The sequence below is a fragment of the Acomys minous genome, assembly GCF_964271855.1.
Source record: "Acomys minous genome assembly, chromosome: 6".
Taxonomy (NCBI): domain Eukaryota; kingdom Metazoa; phylum Chordata; class Mammalia; order Rodentia; family Muridae; genus Acomys; species Acomys minous.
In genome coordinates this window covers 105,150,702-105,172,140 of record NC_140487.1, presented here as the reverse complement: position 1 = coordinate 105,172,140, position 21,439 = coordinate 105,150,702, and the positions used below count along the sequence as shown (strand labels likewise).

At 47.9% G+C, this 21,439-nt stretch overlaps 2 protein-coding genes across 6 annotated transcripts in view; one reads left to right on the top strand and one right to left on the bottom strand.

Annotated features, from left to right (window-relative positions):
* Positions 1-1,789, top strand: part of RBBP4 (RB binding protein 4, chromatin remodeling factor) — a 22,677-nt gene extending 20,888 nt beyond the window's left edge. Inside the window, exon 12 of the mRNA XM_084787886.1 lies at positions 1,188-1,789. Coding sequence (XP_084644012.1) covers positions 1,188-1,253 — 66 coding nt within the window. The 3' untranslated portion in view covers positions 1,254-1,789. The remainder of the gene's footprint in view (positions 1-1,187) is intronic.
* On the bottom strand, positions 1,613-21,439 carry SYNC (syncoilin, intermediate filament protein). 5 transcript variants are annotated; one of them, XR_014780368.1, is made up of 5 exons: positions 14,863-16,380; positions 8,002-8,126; positions 7,758-7,834; positions 6,408-6,554; positions 1,613-3,917 (listed from the first exon to the last, which is right to left on the bottom strand). XR_014780368.1 is itself a non-coding variant. In XM_084787867.1 (5 exons), exons 1-5 carry the CDS (start codon positions 21,306-21,308, stop codon positions 6,463-6,465), a joined length of 1,509 nt encoding a protein of 502 aa, XP_084643993.1. In that variant the 5' UTR covers positions 21,309-21,439; the 3' UTR covers positions 1,613-6,462. The 5 variants fall into 5 exon arrangements, 4 of the variants coding, with proteins under 4 accessions (XP_084643993.1, XP_084643990.1, XP_084643991.1 ...); XM_084787867.1 differs by adding an exon at positions 21,259-21,439 and having other exon boundaries at positions 1,613-6,554; positions 14,863-16,027; XM_084787864.1 differs by having other exon boundaries at positions 1,613-6,554.

The window sequence follows — 21,439 nt, the reverse complement described above, 5'->3', positions numbered from 1 at the left end:
AATAGTAGTTCTGAAAATGTGGGTGCAGGCATGGTGGTGCACAGCTTTAATCCCAGGAGGCAGACACAGTCATATCTCTGTGATTCAAAAGCAGCCTGGTGTTCTACACACTAAGTTCCAGGACTATGTAGGCCTTGTTTCCAAAAACTGGGCAATGGTGATGCGCACCTGTAATCCCAGTAGTCCCTAGGAGGCAGAGGGCTCTATCTCTGGGTTTGAGGCCAGCTTGGTCTATAGAGAATAAGTTCCAGGGATGCCAGGGACATGGACGGACGGACACACACAACAAAACCTGTCTCAGACCAAAATAAAAAGGGGAGAAAAAAAGAAGAAAAAGTTTTAGGGGGATGAACTATATCCTTCCAGAGTTCTGTTGTAGGTTATGTCCATATAATAAGTAGTACAGACTTAGGCTTTGTCCTTTTTTCTTTTTTCTTTCTTCCTCCCCCCCCCCCCCCAATAGAACTGGTAAACCATTGGAATTTCCAGCAGCGGTGCCACATCCTCTCCTTTGTTTCTGTTTTTCAAGTCCTGGTTTCTCTGTGTAGCCCTGGCCATCCTGGAACTCACTCTATAGACCATGCTGGCCTCCAACTCGGGTCAACCTGCCTCTGCCTCCTGAGTGCTAGGATTAAGGTGTGCACCACCACACCCAGCTTGGCTTTTAGCCTTATTGTCTCTTTGGTCAGATTGCATAAGGTTGTCCCACTTTCTGCAACATCTGGTGTAATAATATTGCTATTCACTGAGTTTTATCATACTTAAGAGTTACACATCACAAATAATTAAACATTTTTATCATCTCCAGAAGAAATTCTGTGCTCATGAGCATTAATTTCTATGTATCTCATAGAAACCTCTATGATTTATATGTTAGCATTTACCAATAATCTATCTGGTCAAAGGGTTCAGGAATGATGATCATCCATACTTAGGTGAAAATGCCCTGTACAAGGGACTGTGGCGTCTCCTTGTTTTTACTGAACACACCCTATACCCATTATGATTCATACTGCTTGCATATTGTCTATTGCTGTTTTTATTCAATAGTAGCAGGTGAATAGTTAGAAAGGTATGGCCCCGCTTGAAATGTTATTATCAGGCACCTTGGCATAATATATTATGGAAACTTGGACTTTAAGAAATAACCTGTCTTCATGCTAAATACCCTCCTATTTTTTTGGCAGGCAGAGAACATTTACAATGATGAAGACCCCGAAGGAAGTGTGGATCCAGAAGGACAAGGCTCCTAACATGGCTGCACTTGTGATTTTAGACCCCTTGTTTTCCTCTGAAGCCTTGAGATGGATTTAACATTGCTTTGAGACACAGACTTTGTTCAGTTCTCTGGCTACAGTAAGTGCCACCAACAGTGCTATTAGCCCAAACCATGGGTATTTTCTAAATCTTAAAACCTGGGGACTTAATTCAACAAAGCCTTGTTGGTGGGCACCTGTCAGAGAGCTGAACGAAGTTTGTTTTTGTTGTGTGTGGGGGTTTTTTGTTTTTGTTTTAACTTGGGACCACCAAGTTGTAAAGATGTATGTTTTTACCTGGCAGTTGTACCACTGGTGAACTGTCAAGTTGAGAAAGAGTGAATTGCTAGTTTGTATTTGTTTTTAAAATTAAATTAATCCTTGATAAGAGTTGCTTTTTTTAGGGGTTAGTCTTTGACCACTATAGTTTGATGCCATCTCCATTTTGGTTGACCTGTCTCACCATCAGGCCTGTTACTCTCCATGACTAACTGTGTAAGTGCTTATAATGGAATAAATTGCTTTTCTATATAGCCTCATGCTGGTGGGTTTTATTTAACATCCATCAAACAGCAGTTTCTGGCTTCTAGAAGAGTTAGTTTGGACAGCTGTTTTATCCATGGTTTGACTGTCAAGATTAAAATAAACATAATAGACCCAGAACCATTTAAAAAAAGAAAAGAGAGAGCTTTACTCCAGCCAGGGAAAGAGAAGACATTACCAGACTATACATAAAGCAGTCTTGGTAAAATGACATGTTTTTTAAGCCTTCCCTAGAGAGCTACACAGGTTTCCAAGAATCTCAAAGGCAGTGTGGTAGAGACCTTAAGGCAGAGGTTAAATTTGAAAGAGACTTGAACTGTTTTTCAGAGAGTCAGCGCCTTCATTACCACATGTGAAAACTAGATGAAATGACTGATTGGACTGGCTCTGACCTCCAGAAACATTTGTGACTTTGGGAAAGTGAGTAATGAACTGTTGGCCACATCGGAAGTGATTCCTGTTTGGGTGCTTTGGTGTGTGGTAAAAATTAGCAAGCTGGGTGTAGTTCTGTACACCTTTAGTCCTAGCTCTTGGACGGCAGAGGCAGGTGAATTTTAGTGAGTTGGAGGCCTTGAGTGAGTTCCAGGACAGCCAGAGTGTTACATGGTAATCCCCTGGGTGGGGGGTGTCTTGGGTCACGTTTGGTGAAGTACACCTGTAGTCCTAGTAGTTATGGGGTAGATCATAATGACCTACTTAAGTTAGAAACCAGCCTAGCACTGGAGATCTTGTCTCAGAAAGTAAGCCAGGCATGTCTTTACTCCAGCACTCCAGAGGTAGAAGAGCAGGCGGATCTCAGTTCAGGGCCAGCATTGTCTAAAAAGTGAGTTCTAAGCCGGGCGTGGTGGCGCATGCCTGTAATCCCAGCACTCGGGAGGCAGAGGCAGGTGGATCTCTGTGAGTTCGAGGCCAGCCTGGTCTACAAAGGGAGTCCAGGACAGCCAAGGTTACAAAGAGAAACCCTGTCTCGAAAAACCAAAAAAAAAAAAGTGAGTTCTAGGACACCCAGGACCATATACGTGGGGTCTTATGGAGAGAGAGGGTGAGGGAGAAGAGAGAATGAGAATAAATGAATTATGAGCCAGGTGTGGTGGCGCACACCTTCAATCCCAGCACCCGAGAGGCAGACAGGTGGATCTCTGAGTTCAAGGCCAGCCTGGTCTACAGAGTGAGTTCCAGGACAGACAAGAAAATAAAAGTATGTTAGTGTAGACTTGAAGGGGGTAAATGGCTTTGTGAATAGAGCCATTTAAAAAATCTAACACCTGGGGCTGGAGAGATGGTTCAGAGGTTAAGAATACTGACTGCTCTTGCAGAGGTCCTGAGTTCAATTCCCAGCAACCATCTATAATGTGATCTGGTGCCCTCTTCTGGCCTGCAGGTGTACATGCAGGCTAATACCCATTGCACAAAAGAATTTTAAATTGTAAACCAGGCGATGGTGGTGGTGGTATAAGCCTTTAATCCCAGCACTCAGGAGGCAGAGGCAGGTGGATCCCTCGAGTTCCAGGACATCTAAGGTTACAGAGAGAAACCTTGCCTTCAAAAAACAAGTTTGGTTTTTTATTTTGTTGTTGTTTGGGTTTGGTTTGGAGTTTGGTGGCCTTGACTAACCTTGAACTCAAAGCAAATCACCTGCCTCTGCCTCCCAAGTGCTGGGATTAAAGGTGTGCATCACCACACCTGGCCAAAAAAACCCAAGAATTTAGGGTCCATAAAGCAAAAATTGGCTGTCTTGACCTCAACATTTTCCCTTAAATATTCTTGGTTTGAGTCAGCACAAAACAATAAGTAACATTCTTCACAATGCTGCAAGGCAATACATCTGTTCTCAGGGCTCTGCGGAAGGTAAAAAGGCTTTTCCCACTCCACTCTGTGCTGAGGTCAGTGCTAGCAGCCTGCAGAAAAGAATCCAGAGAAGCTGACTGAGAGTCTGCCTCCAGCCAACCCTAAAGTCTTTCAGGCAAGCTAGCCAATGTTTGTGATTTTCACAGGGTGACTTGCTTGCCAGGTGCTGGTACTCTTATCTGTTTGGGGAAAGTCCATCCTTAGTGATCCTTTGATAAATGTTTTGTTGTCTCTGGGTTACAGGTCCGACCATGCATTTCTAAACAGTTCCTGTAAGAATGAAAGAAGTACAGTTAAGTTTGTGCTTTCCAAAGTCTGGAATACACACATGCGCGCACGCACGGAGGGAAAATTGTGTGTGTGCACCTGTGTCTGTCTTTTGAAGCCAGAAAAACACACCACATCCTCTGGAACTGGAGTCACAGGAGTTGTAAACTGATAAGGGTGATGGAAACCGAGCTGAGCTGTGTGCTGCTTTACAAAAGCACCACTCAGGAGGCAGAGGCAGACGGATCGCTGTGAGTTCGAGGCCAGCCTGGTCTACAAAGCGACTCCAGGACAGCCAAGGCTACACAGAGAGACCCTGTCTCGAAAAACCTTAAAAAAAACAAAAGCACCAAATGGTCTTTTTGATTTTGTATGTATGAGTGGTTTGCCTGTATGTGTGTGTGTGTGCGTGATGCCAGAGGAGGCCTAAAAGGGTGGCAGATGCCCCAAAACTAGAACCCTGGACAGGCGTAGCTTCCCTGTGGGTTCTGGGAATCAGACCCAAGTGGTCTGAAAGAACAAGTGATACAAACTGCTGAGCTATCTGGCTTCAGTCTTTTCTGAAACAGTCTTCTTTAGCCCAGGGTATCCTGGAACTTGATGGCCAAGGACAGCCTTGAACTCAGATGCTCCTGCTGCCTCTCTGTCTCATCACGGGCGCTGGGATTACAGGCATGCACCAAGCCCAGTTACATTCAGCGCTGGAGCTTGAATCCAGGCCTTCATTCCTGCTACACATGCATGCTAACTGAGCTGCAGCCTTGCCTCAGAGCCTCTTCTGGTTTTGTTTTGTTTTTTTCTTTAAAGATTTATTTATTAGGTATACAGTGTTGTCTGCTTGTACACCTGCACACCAGAAGAGTGCATCAGGTCACATTATAGATGGTTGTGAGCCACCAGGTGGTTGCTGGGAATTGAACTCAGGACCTTTGGAAGAGCAGCCAGTGCTCTTAACCACTGAGCCATCTCTCCAGCCTCAGAGCCTCTTCTATTAACTATTATTCTTTTTCCTGTTCTTACAAAGGTGTTCATCAGATCACTGTCCTCAGTTGCAGGGTATTAGCTCCCAAGCTAGCAGCACGACCATTAAAATAAACTTAAAAAAAAAAAAAGCTTACTGAAAGAATCAGTAATTACCAGTTCATATCCAAATTTAACTAGGAAAGAAAAGTATATGGGCATCTGCGTTGTATAGGATTTCCACTGGCTTCTATTGTTTTTTTTTTTTTTTTCCTGGATATAGAACTTGCTGTCCATATGCATGCTGGAGGAACACTCAACTACTGAGCCACACCCCTATCCAAGTGGCGGGGGGAGGGTTGCAGTACTAGGGAGGGTCCCTTAGAAGCCAGGCAAGCAGCCTACAACTGAGCTGTAGTCCCGTAGCCCTTTTAATTAAGTTTTTTGTTTTGAGTGAGGATCCAAGTATGTAACCAGGCAGGCTTAAATGTGGGATGCTCCTTCAGCTTCCTGGGTAGACTTGAGTAGTCTGGTTGAGAGATACTAAGCTCTGAAACTTGCCAACTGCTGGAGGAATCCACAGCCCTCATGGGTTTTTATGATGTAAGAAGGTGAGGGCAGTTAAGAGCATGTACTGCTCGCCAGAGTTTGGTTCCCAGCACCCACATGGGGCAGCTCATGGCCACTCTACTCACACAGACCAACTCTCCAGACACAGAAATGGACCCGTTTGTTGGTTATTTTACCCATTGACTAAGCAGGAAGTCGGGGGTTTTTTGTCTTGGTTTCTGATGGGGTTTTTTGTTTGTTTTTGGCTTTTCAAGATAGGCTTTCTCTGTATCCCTAGCTGTCCTGGACTCACTTTGTAGACCAGGCGGGCCTTGAACTCACAGCAATCCACCTGCCTCTGCCTCCCGAGTGCTGGGATTAAAGGCATGTGCCACCACCACACCCAGCAGGAAGTCGGGTTTAAGATTTATTTATTTATTTATTTATTTATTTATACAATGTTCTGCCTGCATGTGAGCTTGCACGCCAGGCCAGAAGAGGGCACCACATCTCAAAATAGGTGGTTGTGAGCCAGATGTGGTTGCTGGGAATTGAACTCAGGATCTTTGGAAGAGCAGACAAGGCTCTTAAACCACTGAGCCATCTCTCCAGTCCAGGAAGTCGTTTTTAAGTGAGTGATATAGCCCTTTTGTTGGCCTCTTGTAGAGGAATGCTATTTCAGAACATGGCTATTCTGGCAGGAGATCACATCCAAAGATCTAGGTCTGTGTGAATACAATTGCCTTTAATCCAGGAGACGGGCAAACAGATCTGAGTTCAAGGCCAGCCTGTAATAGAGCAAGTTTCAGGTAAAGAAAAGCTTAGGTCCAGGTGTGGTGATACCGGCCTTTAATCCCAAACAAAAGTAAAATTAGTTTGTAGAAGGAAGCACCCATGTTTGTAAGTGATATCTAATTGACAGAATAGGATATGCCCAACTCTTCAATGAAGAAAGGAAAGAAAGCTATTGAAAAGGCAACTTACTGAGAGGAGACAGTTTTACCAGGACAGTAAGAGAGATGGGTTGCAGAGAGAGAACTCAGGTGAAGACCAAACGAGCCAGAAAATGAGAAGCCAGGAGATTAGAGCAGGTTGCTGAGTTAGTTTGAGGCCAAGCAGAGCAATTCCAGGCTGAGAGAAACACCAGAATAAGTAAGTCAGCTGGGAGAAGTGTTTGAGCCAGAACAGCTGAGTTGAACCAGCCAGCCCAGAGCTCAGAACAAGTAAGGGCGATATTATTAAGCAGTAAGTCTCAGAAGCTGAAAATGTTCTAGACTTAGGTTAGATTGTACAGAGGCTAGAAACTTCCAGGACTAGGCCTGGTTAGCAGAAGGAGGAAGTGAGCCTAGGCAACAATTCAGCCAGGAGAATAAAAGTTACTTTTACAGCCTCTCGTTTTTTCGAGACAGGATTTCTCTGTGTAGCCTTGGCTGTCCTGGACTCAAACTCAGAGTGATCCACCTGCCTCTCTCTCTCTCTCTCCCTTAGTGCTGGCTGGAATTAATAGGGCCTGTGCCACCAGGCCAGGCTCTGTTGGCCTCTTTGGTCAGTCTCTATTTGATAATAGGGTTGCCTTTTGTGCTGTAGGAAAGAAACAAGTGCCAGTGTTGGGGGAAGGCTGTATCTAGAGCCTGGGTTGTTTTTTTTGTTTGTTTTTTTGTTTTGTTTTTTTATTTTATCTGTAAGTGAATGTTTTGCCTGCATGTATGTATGTGTATCGTGTGTGGCTGGTGTCTACAAAGGCCAGAAGAAGGCATCAGATCCCCTGGAACTGAAGTTAGAGACTCTTGTGAGCCCCCACGTGAGTTCTGGGAGCCACAGCTGTGTCCTCAGCGAGTGTTCCTAACCACTGTATCCTCTCCAGCCACTAGATGGTGCGCCTGCAATATAAAGGTTCTCAACCAGGCATGGTGGTTGTAGCGGTGCCTTTAATCCCAGCACTGTGGGAGGCAGAGGCAGGGGGATCTCTGAGTTCCAGGACAGCCAGGACTACACACGGGAAACTGTCTTGGAAAAACAAAACAAGCAAAAATTAAAGCTTTCCAAATCAATTCTGCTTGATCTTAGGTATCCTTAAGTTATTTGTTGTTTGATAAATTTAGAGGTAGCACTTGGAAGGCTAAGGCCAGGAGTTCTGCTGTGAATTCCTAGCCAGCCCCGCCGCACAGCGAAGCTACATTTAAGGAGGCCGGGTAGTAAGTAAGCAGTACAGAAGCCCACTGAGGGGAGAGGATTCCAAGCAAGGGTAACAGGAAGACCCTCCAGAGTAAGGCAGTATCGTGTTGTTAGAGCAGTAAAGAGCAGACACCACGGTCATCTCCCCACAAAGATCACCTGGGGACTGTGCCTCCTCTCCACCTGCCTGAGAAGCAGGTGCACCAGCCTGTTCCAGACTCTGGGGTAGCATAGCCCTTTAAAGAAAGAGAGCCGTTTTCCATCTGTTCATGGGTGGGCACACAGTTTGAAAGTTATTCCCCACCCCCCCCCCAATGCCTTGTTCCCCTGCGCCCTCCCACCACCCGCTCAGTCAGCTTGGGTTGGGGGGGATGCGGAGACTTGGGAAGCAGAGAACACTGACTTGTATGTGGAAAGCTCTTCAGCAAGGCTTGCCCGCAGCCGCTCCATCTCCTTGTTCTGCTGCTGCTGGACTTGCACCCCGCTTCGTAGCTGCCTCTGTCTCTCCTCCATCTCCTCCAGCTGCTCCTGCACAGGGTGGCCAGACACTGGTGAGCCAGGCAACAAGCCCTGGACGTCAGCTACATAGAGACAGCATTCGCACATTGGGTTCTTGATTGTTTCCTTATTGTTTGGGTTTTTTGGGTGGTTGCTTGCTTGGTTTCATTTTGTTCCCCCTCACCCCCAGACAGGGTGTCTCTGTGTAGCCTTGAATGTCCTGGACTCTATTTGTACACCAGGCTGGCCTCTAGCTCACAGAGATCTGCCTGCCTCTGCCTCCCCAAGTGCTGGCTTGGCTTGGTTTGTTTGTTTGTTTGTTTGTTTATTACGAGCGCTTATCTGCATGTACTTCTGCATGCCAGAAGAGGACATCAGATCACATTATAAATGGCAGTGAACCACCATGAGCCATCATGTGGTTGCTGGGAATTGAACTCAGGACCTCTGGAAGAGTAGGTGGCGCTCTTAACTGCTGAGCCATCTCTCCAGCCCTTTGGTTTGTTTTTTTGTTTTTGTTTTTGTTTTTTAAATAAGATCTCACTATGTATCTGTCTGGTCTGGACCACTCTGTAGACCAGGCTAGCCTCCAATTCAGATCTGGGATTAAAGACGTACACCACTATGCCCGCCCTGTATCAATAAATATTTATATCGCTATAGAGACTGGTATTACCTTCATAGGACAGGTTAAGAAACAAATTCCAGCTGGGTGTGGTGTTGCACACCTTTCATCCCAGCACTCGGAGGCAGAGGTAGGCAGAGCTCTGAGTTTGAGGCCAGCCTGGTCAACAGACTGATTTCTAGGACAGCAGATACTACACAGAGAAGCCCTATCCCAAAGACATGGGGGGATGACTTTGAAGAAACTTTATTACCAATCACTTGATTACTTAAATCTACAGAAGAGTGAAAAGGTGAGCCAGAGAGAGAGAGATGGCTCAGCTGTTAAGAGTACTTGTTGCTCTTGCAGAGGACCTGGGTTCGATTCCCAGCTCCCACATGATGATTCACAACCATTGGTAACTAGTTCTAGGCTCCAGTTCTGGGTGATCTCGTGCCCTCTAACCTCTGTGAGTACCAATTACACATGTACTGCCCATACATACATACATACATGCAGGCAAGACACACACAATGAGTTAACTCTTTAAAATAAACATGTATTCAAGGGTTTAGTCTGATATTAGCATAGACCTGTATCAGTTGCTCCCCTTTCTCATAATCCAATACTTTTTTTTTTTTTTTTTTTTTTTTTTTTTTTTTTTGGTTTTTCGAGACAGGGTTTCTCTGTGAAGCCTTGACTGTCCTGGACTCACTTTGTAGACCAGGCTGGCCTTGAACTCACAGCGATCCGCCTGCCTCTGCCTCCAGAGTGCTGGGATTAAAGGCGTGCGCCACCACACTCGGCTCAATACTTTCTTTTTTAGGAGCATAGCATGGTATTCTTAACTTTATACAGGCTGAAGGATTTTTTTTTATTATTATTGTATTTTCAAGACAAGGTTTTTTTGTTTGTTTGTTTGTTTTTTTTTTTTTATAGCCTTGGCTGTCCTGGACTCACTTTGTAGACAAGGTTGGCCTTAAACTCACAGTGATCCACCTGCCTCTGCCTTCCAAGTGCTGAGATTAAAGGCGTGCGCCACCATGCCCAGCGAAAGATGTTTTTTAAGACAAGATTTCTCTTAGCCGGGCAGTGGTGGCCTCCGCCTTTTTTTGTTTGTTTATTTTTTGTTTTTTTTTCGAGACAAGGTTTCTCTATGCACCCCTGGCTGTTAGACTCACTTTGTAGACCAGGCTGGCCTTGAACTCACAGTGATCCACCTGCCTCTGCCTCCCAAGTGCTGGGATTAAAGGCATAAGCCATCACTCCCCTTTAAAAAAGAAAAGGATGAGTTCAATTCCCAGCAACCACATGGTGGCTCACAACCATCTATAATGAGATCTAGTGCCCTCTTCTGGCCTGCAGGTGTACATGCAGGTAGAGCACTGTATACATAAATCTTAAAAAAAAAAAAAAAAAAAAGATAGCAACCTATGTGTGGTGCTGAGTGAGGTAGCTGAGCACTTCCTTGGGTCTTCAGGTAATAAAGTGAGACATTCACACGTCTGGCTTGGATCCTTGAGGATGGGGTAGGAGAGCTAGGGATGGAGCTCACGTGCAAAGCTCTGGGTTTGACACAGCCACCGCAGCACCCCATAAACTGTAGCATATGTATTAGGAGGTATAGATAGAATCAGAGGTCCCAGGCCAGCCTGGGCTGTATGTGACTTTGTCTCAAAAGGGTTGGGACACTGGGGACACCACCACGGGGTGTTGGTGTGGGGAGGTAGACGGTAAAGGGCAGCTGGGAAATACTGAGCCTCTGTTCCGGGTCCGTGCTATTTATTATTGGAGGCCTTTCTGATCTGAGCCAGCTTTTTTTTTTTTTAATTTATTTATTTATTGTATATGAGTGCTTTATCTGCAGAAGAGGGTATCAGATCACATTATAGATTGTTGTGAGCCATCATGCGGTTGCTGGGAATTGAACTCAGGACCTTTGGAAGAGCAGGCAGCGCTCTTAACCACTGAGCCATCTCTCCAGCCCCCTGAGCCAGCTTTTATACTGTACTGAGGCACGTCAGTCTGTGATGCTGGACACTCGCTGAAGCTCACCTCTAACCAACATTGTCAAAAGATCTATTATAGTGCCCAGCCCTGCCTGGAGGACCACAAGAGATGTGGTCGTACTAAGAATGTGACACCTGGGAGCTGGAGAGATGGCTCAGTGGTTAAGAGCACTGGCTGCTCTTCCAAAGGTCCTGAGTTCAATTCCCAGCAAACACATGGTGGCACCTGAAGGGAGGCTTCACTGCCCCAGTTTTGGTAAGTGGGGAGCCGGGTTGGGGGTATGACACACAGTACATGAACACAGCATGACGATGCTTGCCTGTAATCTCAGAACACTACCCAGGCTTCAGGTTATCCTTAGCCACAGTTAAGAGACTTGCCTGAAGTCTATGAGACCCTAATCTCAAAAAAATAAAATTAAGGGCTAGAGAGATGGCTCAGAGGTTAACACTGTTTGTTTTTACAAAGGTCTTGAGTTCAATTCCCAGCAACCACATGGTGGGTCACAACTATCTACAATGAGATCTGGTGGGCAGGCACAGATGCAGGAAGAATATATATAAATAATAAATAAATAAATCTATTAAAAAAATTTAAGAAACAGCTTGGTGTGGTGACCTTTAACCCCAGCAGATTTCTGAGTCCAAGACTAGCATGCTCCAGAACAGACAGCTATGGAGAGGGCCTGCCTAAAAATAAAAACTTAAGGGCTGGAGAGATGGCTCAGAGGTTAAGAGCACTATACTGACTGCTCTTCCAGAGGTCCTGAATTCAATTCCCAGCAACCACATGGTGGCTCACAAGCATCCGTAATGTGATCTGACAAATTCTTCTGTCACGCAGGCAGAGCACTGTATTTATAATTATAAATAAATCTTTTTTTTTAACTTAAGAAACAAACAAATTTTGTTTTGTTTTTCAAGACAGGGTTTCTCTGTGTAGCCTTGGCTGTCCTGGACTCTCTCTGTAGACCAGGCTGGCCTCGAACTCAGAAATCCACCTGCCTCTGCCTCCCTAGTGCTGGGATTAAAGGTGTGCACCACCACTGTATGGTTTACATGGTCACTATTTCATTGAGTCAAAGGCTTTCACATTTAACAATTTCAAACAAGCAACCTTCTTTTTTTGTGTATTTATTTATGTATTGGTTTTTCGAGACAAGGTTTCTCTGTATAGCCTTGGCTATCCTGGACTAACTTTGCAGACCAGGCTGGCTTCGAACTCACCATGATCCACCTGCCTCTACCTCCCGAGTGCTGGGATTAAAGGCGTGTGTCACCACCACCCGGCCTCTTTTTTTTTTTGGCTTGGAGTTCACTATACAGATCAGGCTGACTTTAAGTTCAGAGATACACCTGCCTTTGCGCCCTCAATGATGGTATTAAAGATGCACGCCACCATGTCAGGCCTGTGTGTGTGTTAAAGACGACTCCCAAGTTGAGGATGGAGCTCAGGGTAGAGTGCTTGCTCAGCAGGCACAACGCCTTGGGTTTGACCTCCAGCACTGCGCGTGAGCTCCATCCTCAACTTGGGAGTCGTCTTTAACACCAGTAACGTTTGGATTTTATGAAAACGTTTTGTCTGGCATCTCGCCCAGACTGCAAACTCTGAGAACAGCAACACCTCATGCCCCGACTATTTCCTGTTGTTCTGCCAGCACCTTAGCCTGATTCATACTAGACACTTAGAAACGGTGAATGGGTGGGTGGTGAAGGTGGCAAGACCGACAGACTGACTCTAATAAGAGTGCTGGTACAACCTAAGAAATTTGAGCCCCCATGAAAAGTAATCAGAGGGAAATAGTGTCGCTGGCAAACACCATTTAGGAGCCTTTTCAGAGAGGAGAATTTGGAGCCAGGCATGGCGGCATAGACACACAGGAAGCTGAGGCCGAAGAATCAAGAGTTTGGGGCCAGCCAACGTGCACTCTACAGCATGATCCTGTCTCAACAACAGCATACATAGGGCCAAAGAGATGGCTTCTGCAGAGGATCTGAAGTCCATTCCCAGTAGCTATATCAGGCAGCTCTCAACTGCCTGTAAATTCAGCTCCCAGGGAACCCATGCCTCTAGTCTCTGAGGGTGACCACTCATGTGCACTTACCCAACAGTACACATAATTAAAAACCAAATCTTAGCACATGCCTTTAATCCCAGCACTTGGGAGGCAGAGGCAGGTGGATTGCTGTGAGTTCCAGGCCAGCCTGATCTACAGAGCTAGTTCCAGAACAGCCAGGGCTACACAAAGAAACCCTGTCTCAAAAAAATAAAAATAAAAAAAGCCGGGCGGTGGTGGCGCACGCCTTTAATCCCAGCACTCCAGAGGCAGAGGCAGGCAGATCAACCTGAGTTTCAGGCCAGCCTGGTCTACAAAGAGAGGCTAGGACAGCTGAAAAATAAAACCTTTTTTTTTTTTAAATCATAAATGCTATAGTAAGATGCCCAGCAACCGTTTTCAAGAGTTCTCTTGAGGGAAGACATTCAATGTTAAGTTCATCCAAGGAAATATATGTTTTAAAAAGCAAAAACACCAGGCCGGGTGGTGGCACATGCCTTTAATCCCAGCACTTGGAAAGCAGAGGCAGGCGGATCGCTGTGAGTTCGAGGCCAGCCTAGTCTACAAAATGAGTCCAGGACAGCCAAGGCTACACAGAGAAACCCTGTCTGGGGGGGGGGGGGAGGTGGGGGGGGGGGCAAAAACACCAAGTTAGGCATGATGGCGCAGGGCTATGCTCCTGGGCTTTGGGAGGTTGCGTCAAGAGAGCAGTGAGTTAAAGGCTCGCACACAGGAGGCAGGCCCGGATCCGGACTTCCGGGTCACATTTAAGTTTGAGGCCAGTGTGGGCTACTTGAGACCCTGTCTGCAATAAAAACAGACCCCGGCTGTAAAAGGCCCCACACGAAGGTTTTCCCAGTGTTGCCTAGCAACACTTATCATTTGCCTGATGTGTCCCCTAAGCTGCGTGACGGAGACTAAAAAGAGATAAGGAAAGATAGGGCCCCACCTTCTGCACGGCCAGTCTGTGCAGCGGCAGACGTCATTGTTTATTCACTCGGTATTTTTATCCTACTCGGTTCTAAAAAGGGGTCAGAACTGGCTCACACTTAATCAGAAATGACTCGAATACAAGGGATATGGTGACATGTACAAAAAAGGGAAATGCGGAGAGAGTCCATCCAAACACAGCTTCAAGGTAGCGGCTGGATGGACCGGTGGTACTAGAGGGGGGGAGCCAGCTCCTGGCACTCGGCCTCTGTAGCCAAGTCTGATTCACCGTTCCGTTAGAATTAGAAAAGGCTTCCACGGGAGGAGCGCTGAGACACTCAGGGCTGGCCAGGCCCAGGTTCAAACGACTCTGCTGAACCTCATTTTCGATCTGTGTCTATAAGAAATAAGAATCCAAGCCGACGGGCGTGGTGGTGGTGGTGGTGGCGCAAACCTTTCATCCCAGCGCCCCGGAGGCAGAGGCAGGTGGATCGCTGTGAGTTCGAGGCCAGCCTGGTCTACAAAGTGAGTCCAGGACAGCCAGGGCTACACAAAGAGACCCTGTCTCACAAAACCAAAAATAAATAAATAAATAAATAAATAAATAAATAAATAAATGAAAGAATGTGTGGGGAAGGTGGGCTTGGGGCGGGGGGACTGAGAGAAGCAGAGGGAGGGGAGGCTGCAGTTGGGATATATTTTGCATGAGAGAAGAATAAATAAAATAAGTAATAATAAAAGAATGAGTGGGTGGGCCTAAAGATCAGGCTCTTCTCTCATAGTGGATGGTAACCACTAACTCCAAAGACACTAAACCTATCTGGGCACAGTGGTGCCCACCTTTAATCCCACCACTCACACAGCAGAGGAGGGTGGATCTGTGAATTTGAGGCTGGCGTCGTCTATAGAGCAAGTTCTAGGACAGCCAAGGCCACTCAGAGAAACCCTATCTCTGAAGGAGGGGGGAAAAAAAAAAAAGACATCAGACGTCCTTCAGCTAAAAGATGTCACCTCCACCCGGTGTGGTGGCACACACCTATAATCTCAGCACTCAGAAGCCTGAGGCAGGAAGGTCTGAAGTTTCTGACGGTCTTCAGGCCAACCTGATGAACTACCTAGTTAAAAAAAAAAAACTCTGCCTCTTCTTGCACAGCCAATGGGCCTACCCTGTACTGTTGAACCTCTTCATCTCGTTTTTGCCTCACGAGTGTGATCTGGTCCTCCAGGTTCCTGTTCTGAAGGTGGAGCTGCCGGGCCTCTGCTTGCAAGGGTCTCAGAGCCTCCTTCATCTCCTGGATCTCGGCCTGCGTGTCCTGCAGAGCTTTATTTCCGGCCTCTTTCCTCTCCAGGAGCCTCAGCAGCTGAGGCTCGTACTCCTCCTCCAGGCCCTGCCGGCTTTCTGCCAGGAGGTTTTCAAACTGTGTGGACAGCCGCCGGCTCTCCTGGAGGAAGTGCCCGTCGCTCTGGGTCTGGGGTGCTTCTAACTGTTGCTGCAGCTGTTCCTTCTGCTTGTGGTAGGCGTCTCGGAGCTGGGTCAGTTCTCCCGCGAGCTGGGCTGCCCGAGCGGTCAGCTCTTCCCTGCAATCGGCGAACTGAGCCACGTCCTGCTGGCGGCACTCCAGCTGGTATTGGAAGGCCACGCATTCCTTGGTCACCTTGAACAGCCTTTGCTTCACCATGCGGATCTCCTCCCTCAGCCCGTCCCTCTCCAGCTCGGCCTGAGCGTGCAGCTTGTAGGCAGCCAGGATGTCCCGGTGGATTTGCTGCACCTCCTGCAGGGCCGGTTCGCGGAGCAGCACAAGCTCGTGGACGAGCTGGTCCCTCTCCTCCTCCAGCTGGGACACCGCTTGCACACACTGCTGGAATCTGCTCTCCAGCAACTCCAGGTCCTCTGCGCTGAGGCTCTCCTCTGGCCCCGCCATCGGTTGAGCCGGGAGGCTTTCTTCCGGCGCGGCCTCCGTCTCTCCCTCACAAGCAGTCTGCTCTGGCCTTGGGCTCTTAGCTGGCTCCACAGGCTCCTCTGAAAATTGGACCTCATCTGGCCTCACAGGTCCCCCCACAAAGAGAGTCTCCTCTGGACCCCCAGGCTCTTCCCGGGCCAGGGCCTCCTCCTCTGGCTGCCTTGATTCTTCGATATATAGCGACTCCTCTGGCTTCTCAGATTCTACCTCATAGAGACTCTCCTCAAAGTCCCCTGAGTCCCCCAGATAAAGGATGTCTTCCAGGCTCACAGTCCCCTCCAAGGACAGAGTGGCCTCTGGGTTCAGGGTCTTGGCCTCCTTTGGGCATTCAGAGTCCTGAAGAGAAAAACTGGCCTCCGAGTGTGTTTCCCTGCAAGGGAAAGGATGGACAGTAAGAGAGCAGCCTGTACCCGGTTGCTGTGTCGACGTGCCCTCTGCCTGAGGGCTAGTGGCAGCCAGGTTCTCTTCCTCCTCACTGATCTGCCTCTTCCACACGCAGCCCACTGTTTGCATTTCCGGACAGCACAGCATCACTGATTAATCTCTCCTCACCTCACATCACTTGTCACTTCAAGGGCAGGAACTGACTGTCGGGCATAGCTGGGTGTTCCATGGCTCTACACATCAAGGGCAATTGGGACTACACAGAAAACCAAAGCGCGTGCCTGTAATCCCAAGCACCTAGGAGGTGGAGGGGGCGCGTGGATCAGGAATTCAGGGCCAGCCTCAGCTGCTTAGTGAGTCTGAGGCCAGGCTGGTTTCATGAGAATTCGCCACTCCCCCACAAAAAGGGGGCTTCACTGAGATGGCTCAGCACATAAAGGCACTTGCTACCAAGTCTGATAAACGGAGTTCAAATCCCTGGCACCTAAAACGGAGAGAACCGATTTCTACAAGTTGTCCCAGGAGTGCAGACACACACCGAATAAGTAAATATTCAAAAGGCGAGCGTGTGTGTGTGTATGTGTGTGTGTGTGTGTGTGTGTGTGTGTGTGTAAAAGATGGCTCAGTGGTAAAGAGCACCGGCTGCTCTTGCAAAGGACGAAAGTTTGGTTTCCAGCACCAGCACAGTGCCTCAAAACCACGTGCAACTCCAGTTCACAAGATGACACCCTCTTCTGGTCCCATGGATCCCTCCCCACATACATGCCAAAAGCCTCAAAAAAAAAAAAACAAACAAACAAACAAGGCTGGGCATTGTGGCACACATCTGTAATCCCAGCACTCAGGAGGCAAAGGAAGGCGGATCGCTGTGAGTTCAAGGCCAGCCTGGTCTACAAAGGGAGTCCAGGACAGCCAAGGCTAACACAGAGAGACCCTGTCTCAAAAACAAAAACAAAAAACAAACAACCAACAACAAAAGAAAACCCAACCAAACAAAAAAAAGAACAGTTTAGGAGGACACCCAAAATTGGCGTCTGCCCTCCACACACATGCACATATATACGTGCAGTCACAGGAACAGGCACAAGAAATAGCCGAGGACGTAGCTCCTGCAGTAGCATGCTCATGTAGCATGTAGGATGCTTGGGTTTGATCCAAGCACATAAAACCAAATGCAGCAATGCAGTTCCATTTCTGTAACCCCAGCATTCAGGAGATTCAGAAGTTCAAGGTCATCCTCAGCAGCATAGAATTCAGAATCAGCCTGGGCACTCATATATTTATGTATGTGCACACGTGCACATATATGATCCTGGACCCCAAACACTAATGTTGAGAAACTTGCTGAATAGCTTTTCTCCCGTATTCATGGGTGGGTGGGGGGGCTCTCTCAATCAAACCCAGAGCTCACTGATATGGCTAACCTTGCCAGCCAGCTTGCTCCAGGGCTGAAATTATGCAGGGTCCACCACGTCCAACCGGTACTGTGTTGACAGAGCTATAACCGCAGCTTCAAAAGAACTGTAATTTGGAGGCAGCTGAGCTTGAGGCACCAAAAATACCAGGTGAAGATAATCAAAGCCTACTTCCTCTCCGGGGGGAAACAGGAACGGCTAGGGCATTGTGGTGTGCGCCTTAAATCCCACGCAGAAGCAGCATGCACTCTGTAGGTTTGAAACCAGACTGATTTACACGGCAAGTTCCAGGCCAGCCAGGGCAGCCAGCCTAGTGAGACGTTGAGACTTTATATTTTACAAAAAAAAAAAAAAAAAAAAAAAAAGCACCAGGTGTGGTATCCTGGAACTCAATCTGTAGACTAGGTTGGCCTTGAACTCACAGAGAGTCCCCACCTACGTCTACCTCCCAAACTCTGGGATTAAAGGCATGTGCCACCACAGCCAGGCCTGTGCCAGCTTCCTAAAGAGCCTTCTCGAATCTCTGCAGCTCAGTCTAGACACAGTTAGCTGGCTACAACATGGTTGCTCTGTGCCACAGTGGCAAAGTGTTTATGACGGGATCTTGCTATAAATCCCTGGGTGGCCTGGTACTCACTATGTAGCCCAAGCTGGCCCTGAACGCTCTTTTTAAATATTTATTTATTTTATATGCATAGATGTTTTGCCTGCATGCATGTATGTGCCTGGTGCCCTCAGAGGTTTTAAAAGGAGGCATCAGATCCCCAGGAACTGGAGCTATGAATGGTTGTGAGCTGGAAATCCTATCTAGGGCCTCTGCAAAAGCAACAAGTGCCCTTAACAGCTGAGCCATCTCTTAGCTGGGTGTGGCGGCGCATGCCTTTAATCCCAGCACTCGAGAGGCAGAGGCAGGCGGATCGCTGTGAGTTCGAGGCCAGCCTGGTCTACAAAGGGAGTCTAGGACAGCCAAGGCTACACAGAGGAAACCCTGTCTCAAAAAAACCCAAAAACAAAAACAAAAACAAAAAAATCTAAAAAAAAAAAAAAAAAAACAGCTGAGCCATCTCTCCAGTCTCAGGTCTGGACCACTTAACAATCCTCCTGCCTCAGCCTCCCAAGTGCAGAGATTCCAGGCATGTGTCACATATCAGCATGCCTAGCTTTCAGATTCTTAGGGATGTGGCCCTAACACACCACTTTTAGCCTCAGCCATCTTAACTCCTGCCACCCACCCAGTGCCTGACAACCCAGAACATGTGGCGACTTTTCACACCTCCTACTCCGAGCCCACAATATCTGAAGGATCTAGCTGAAAATTGCAACTCCCTGAATACCATCCTGCCTAAAATCACTAACCTGAGCTACCAGAGAAGGTAAAATTCCTGGCTGCAGGAGGGAGCACCTGCTCCGGCAGGCAGCCTCACCTCTCCTGTGCTGCCAGAGTCCCCGCTCCCCCCCTAGCTGACGGCCTGTGCATCATGTTCCACCTCGGAACGACTTAGCCATGTTCAAGGCTCTATTCTAAGCACTCACATGAATACTCACTTGCAGGCCGCTCATCTGTCACGCCCAATGCAGAGACTAGCAAGCCAAGGCACAAAGAGTGGAAAGCTCACTGCTATAACTGGGGAGAGCCTGGAGGAGATCACAACACCTCGCCTTTTTAGCATAGGCCTAAAAGACTCTTTGGAACATCATAGTCAGAATGTCTTTCTTTTCTATTCTTTCTTTCTTTCTTTCTTTTATTTATATTTTTTTGGGTTTTTTGTTTTGTTTTGGCTTGGTTTTTTGTTTGTTTGTTTTGTATTTTTCAAGACAGAGTTTCTCTCTGTAGCCTTAGCTGTCCTGGACTCGTTTTGTAGACCAGGCTAGCCTCGAACTCACAGTGATCTACCTGCCTCTGCCTCCCAAGTGCTAGGATTAAAGGCATGCACCACCACTACCCGGTTCTTTTCTTTCTTTCTTTCCTTTTTTCCTTTCTTCCTTTCTTTCTTTCCCAAGACAGAGTTTCCCTGTGTAGCCTTGGCTGTCCTGGACTTACTTTGTTGAGATCATCCGCCTGCGTCTCCCTCCCTGAGTGCTGGGATTACAAGCATGTGCCAACCCACCTGGCTCATAACGTCTTTCTAGGGTTGGGTTGAGGCTGAAAGACAGAGCACTTGCCTAGCATGCAAGAAACACTAGGGTTCAATTCCCAGCCACAAAAAATAAAAATAAAAACCCATTTCCCAGCAGTGGTAGGGCACATCTTTTTGTTTGTTTGTTTGTTCATTTGTTTAAAGATTTATTTATTATGTATACAGTATGCACCAGATCACATTATAGATGGTTGTGAGCCACCATGTGGTTGCTGGGAATTGAACTCAGGACCTCTGGAAGTAGTCAGTGCTCTTAACCACTGAGCCATCTCTCCAACCCAGTAGGGCACATTTTTAATCCCAGCACTTGGGCTGCAGAGGCAGATGGATCTCTGAGTTCAAGACCATCTTGATCTACAAAGTGAATTCCAGGACAGCCAAGGCTACACAGAGAAACCACGTCCTGAAAAAACAAAACACACACACACACACACACCTCAAAATCTGCGTACTTAACAAATGTCTAAGCATCTTCCAATTCCACCTACTCCGGATCTTATCCCAAACAATACTTCCCTGTGTCCTTAAGACAGTTTGAATTCTGCTTGTCTTCAGGAGTGCTGGCTTTGCGATATGAAAGAATGTGCGTCCATTGGGTGAGAGTGGACATCCGGGGACAAGGCTACCTGTCTGTGTCCGAGTATGGGCCCTTGGAAGGCAAGAAGAAATTAACTGAACTCCAAGGGGAAATTTGCCCAAGGTCAAGCAGCAAGTCTGTGGTGTCGAACCCAGGTCTCCCGACTTCCGGGCTGCCACACCACCCTGGGTACCAGATGTTGTCCTGAGCTAGCTGCCTCTCTACTGAGCTGGCAAAGAAACAGATTACACGAGGTCAAACAGACAGCGACAGTGCTCAGCTGGGGCCCCTGTCCTCAGCACCTCTGCCACTCTGTCCCTGTCCCCAGAGGACTTGGACAACTCCTTAACACTGTCCATCAGACATGACTGGGCATGTGTGTGACATCAGGCAAACAAGAGTCCGTCTCCGCCTTCAAGCATGTGTGTGGGGACAGCACAGGGTACCAGGAAGCATTCCCACAATTTGATACACAGGGAAGTCCCTGGGCCACAATGTGACTTGGGACAGAACAGCTCCACAATTGCCAGTAGCAAGGTTACACTGTGGACAGCTGCTGGGCCCAGTCCTGGCCCAGTGCTGGACTAGGAGAACAGGCCCTCTCAAGGCCTCCACCCGGAGCCACACCGGGGAGAGCAGGCTGAGGGAGAGCAGACTCAACTCCAAGTTGGCAGGTGCCCAACTCTGCACCAAGTGGCTCAAATGCAGTGAATTCTCAAATGGTTTCTCCCTAGCCCCGCTAGCAAGTGAATGAGAGAGAAATAAAGGGAAAAATAAGACTTTAAATATATATATATATAACTTATACTAACTTTGGCCAGTTGGGCCAAGTAAATTTTGACAGGTTGCTAGCCTGACAGGATTAATTCTCACACGTGGAAGGAGTAACACAGATCACCGGATGATGGACCTGTCAGGTCCCCAAGCCTGGGCCTCCCATCTCCCTTGCCCGGGTGGTTCCGTCCCGTGCCACACCCGGGCTGGACCACTACTCACAGCCAGGAGAAAGGGGCCGGGTGGCGGATGGGAACCCACCCAGCACCCCATGTCCTACCCCGGCGGCGACTCGGGCCCTGGAGGATCCTACCTCGCGGCCCGGGCGTCGTCCCCGCCGCGCAGGGGTTCCGGGCTGGCCATGGCTGCGCGACCCCGGGCTCGCCCCGGGGCGTTATTAATAGCCGGCCCCGCCGGCGGCTGTGCCGGTGCCCGCGCCCGCCGCACTGCCAGCTGCAGCGGACACCAGATCCCGGCGGCCCCGGCGGGACGCG

Bases quoted from the DNA above. Each gene is read 5' to 3' on its own strand.
- SYNC (XM_084787864.1), bottom strand. From the start codon at position 16,188: ATGCTGTGCTGTCCGGAAATGCAAACAGTGGGCTGCGTGTGGAAGAGG. The intron at 7,835-8,001 runs GTCAGTGTTCTC...CTTTCTTTAAAG, and splicing joins GAAGAGCTTTCCACATACAA to GGCTATGCTACCCCAGAGTC. The intron at 6,555-7,757 runs GTGATCTTTGTG...TGTTTCTCTCAG, and splicing joins AGAGGAGGCACAGTCCCCAG to CCTGGAATTGCTCTGCTTGG.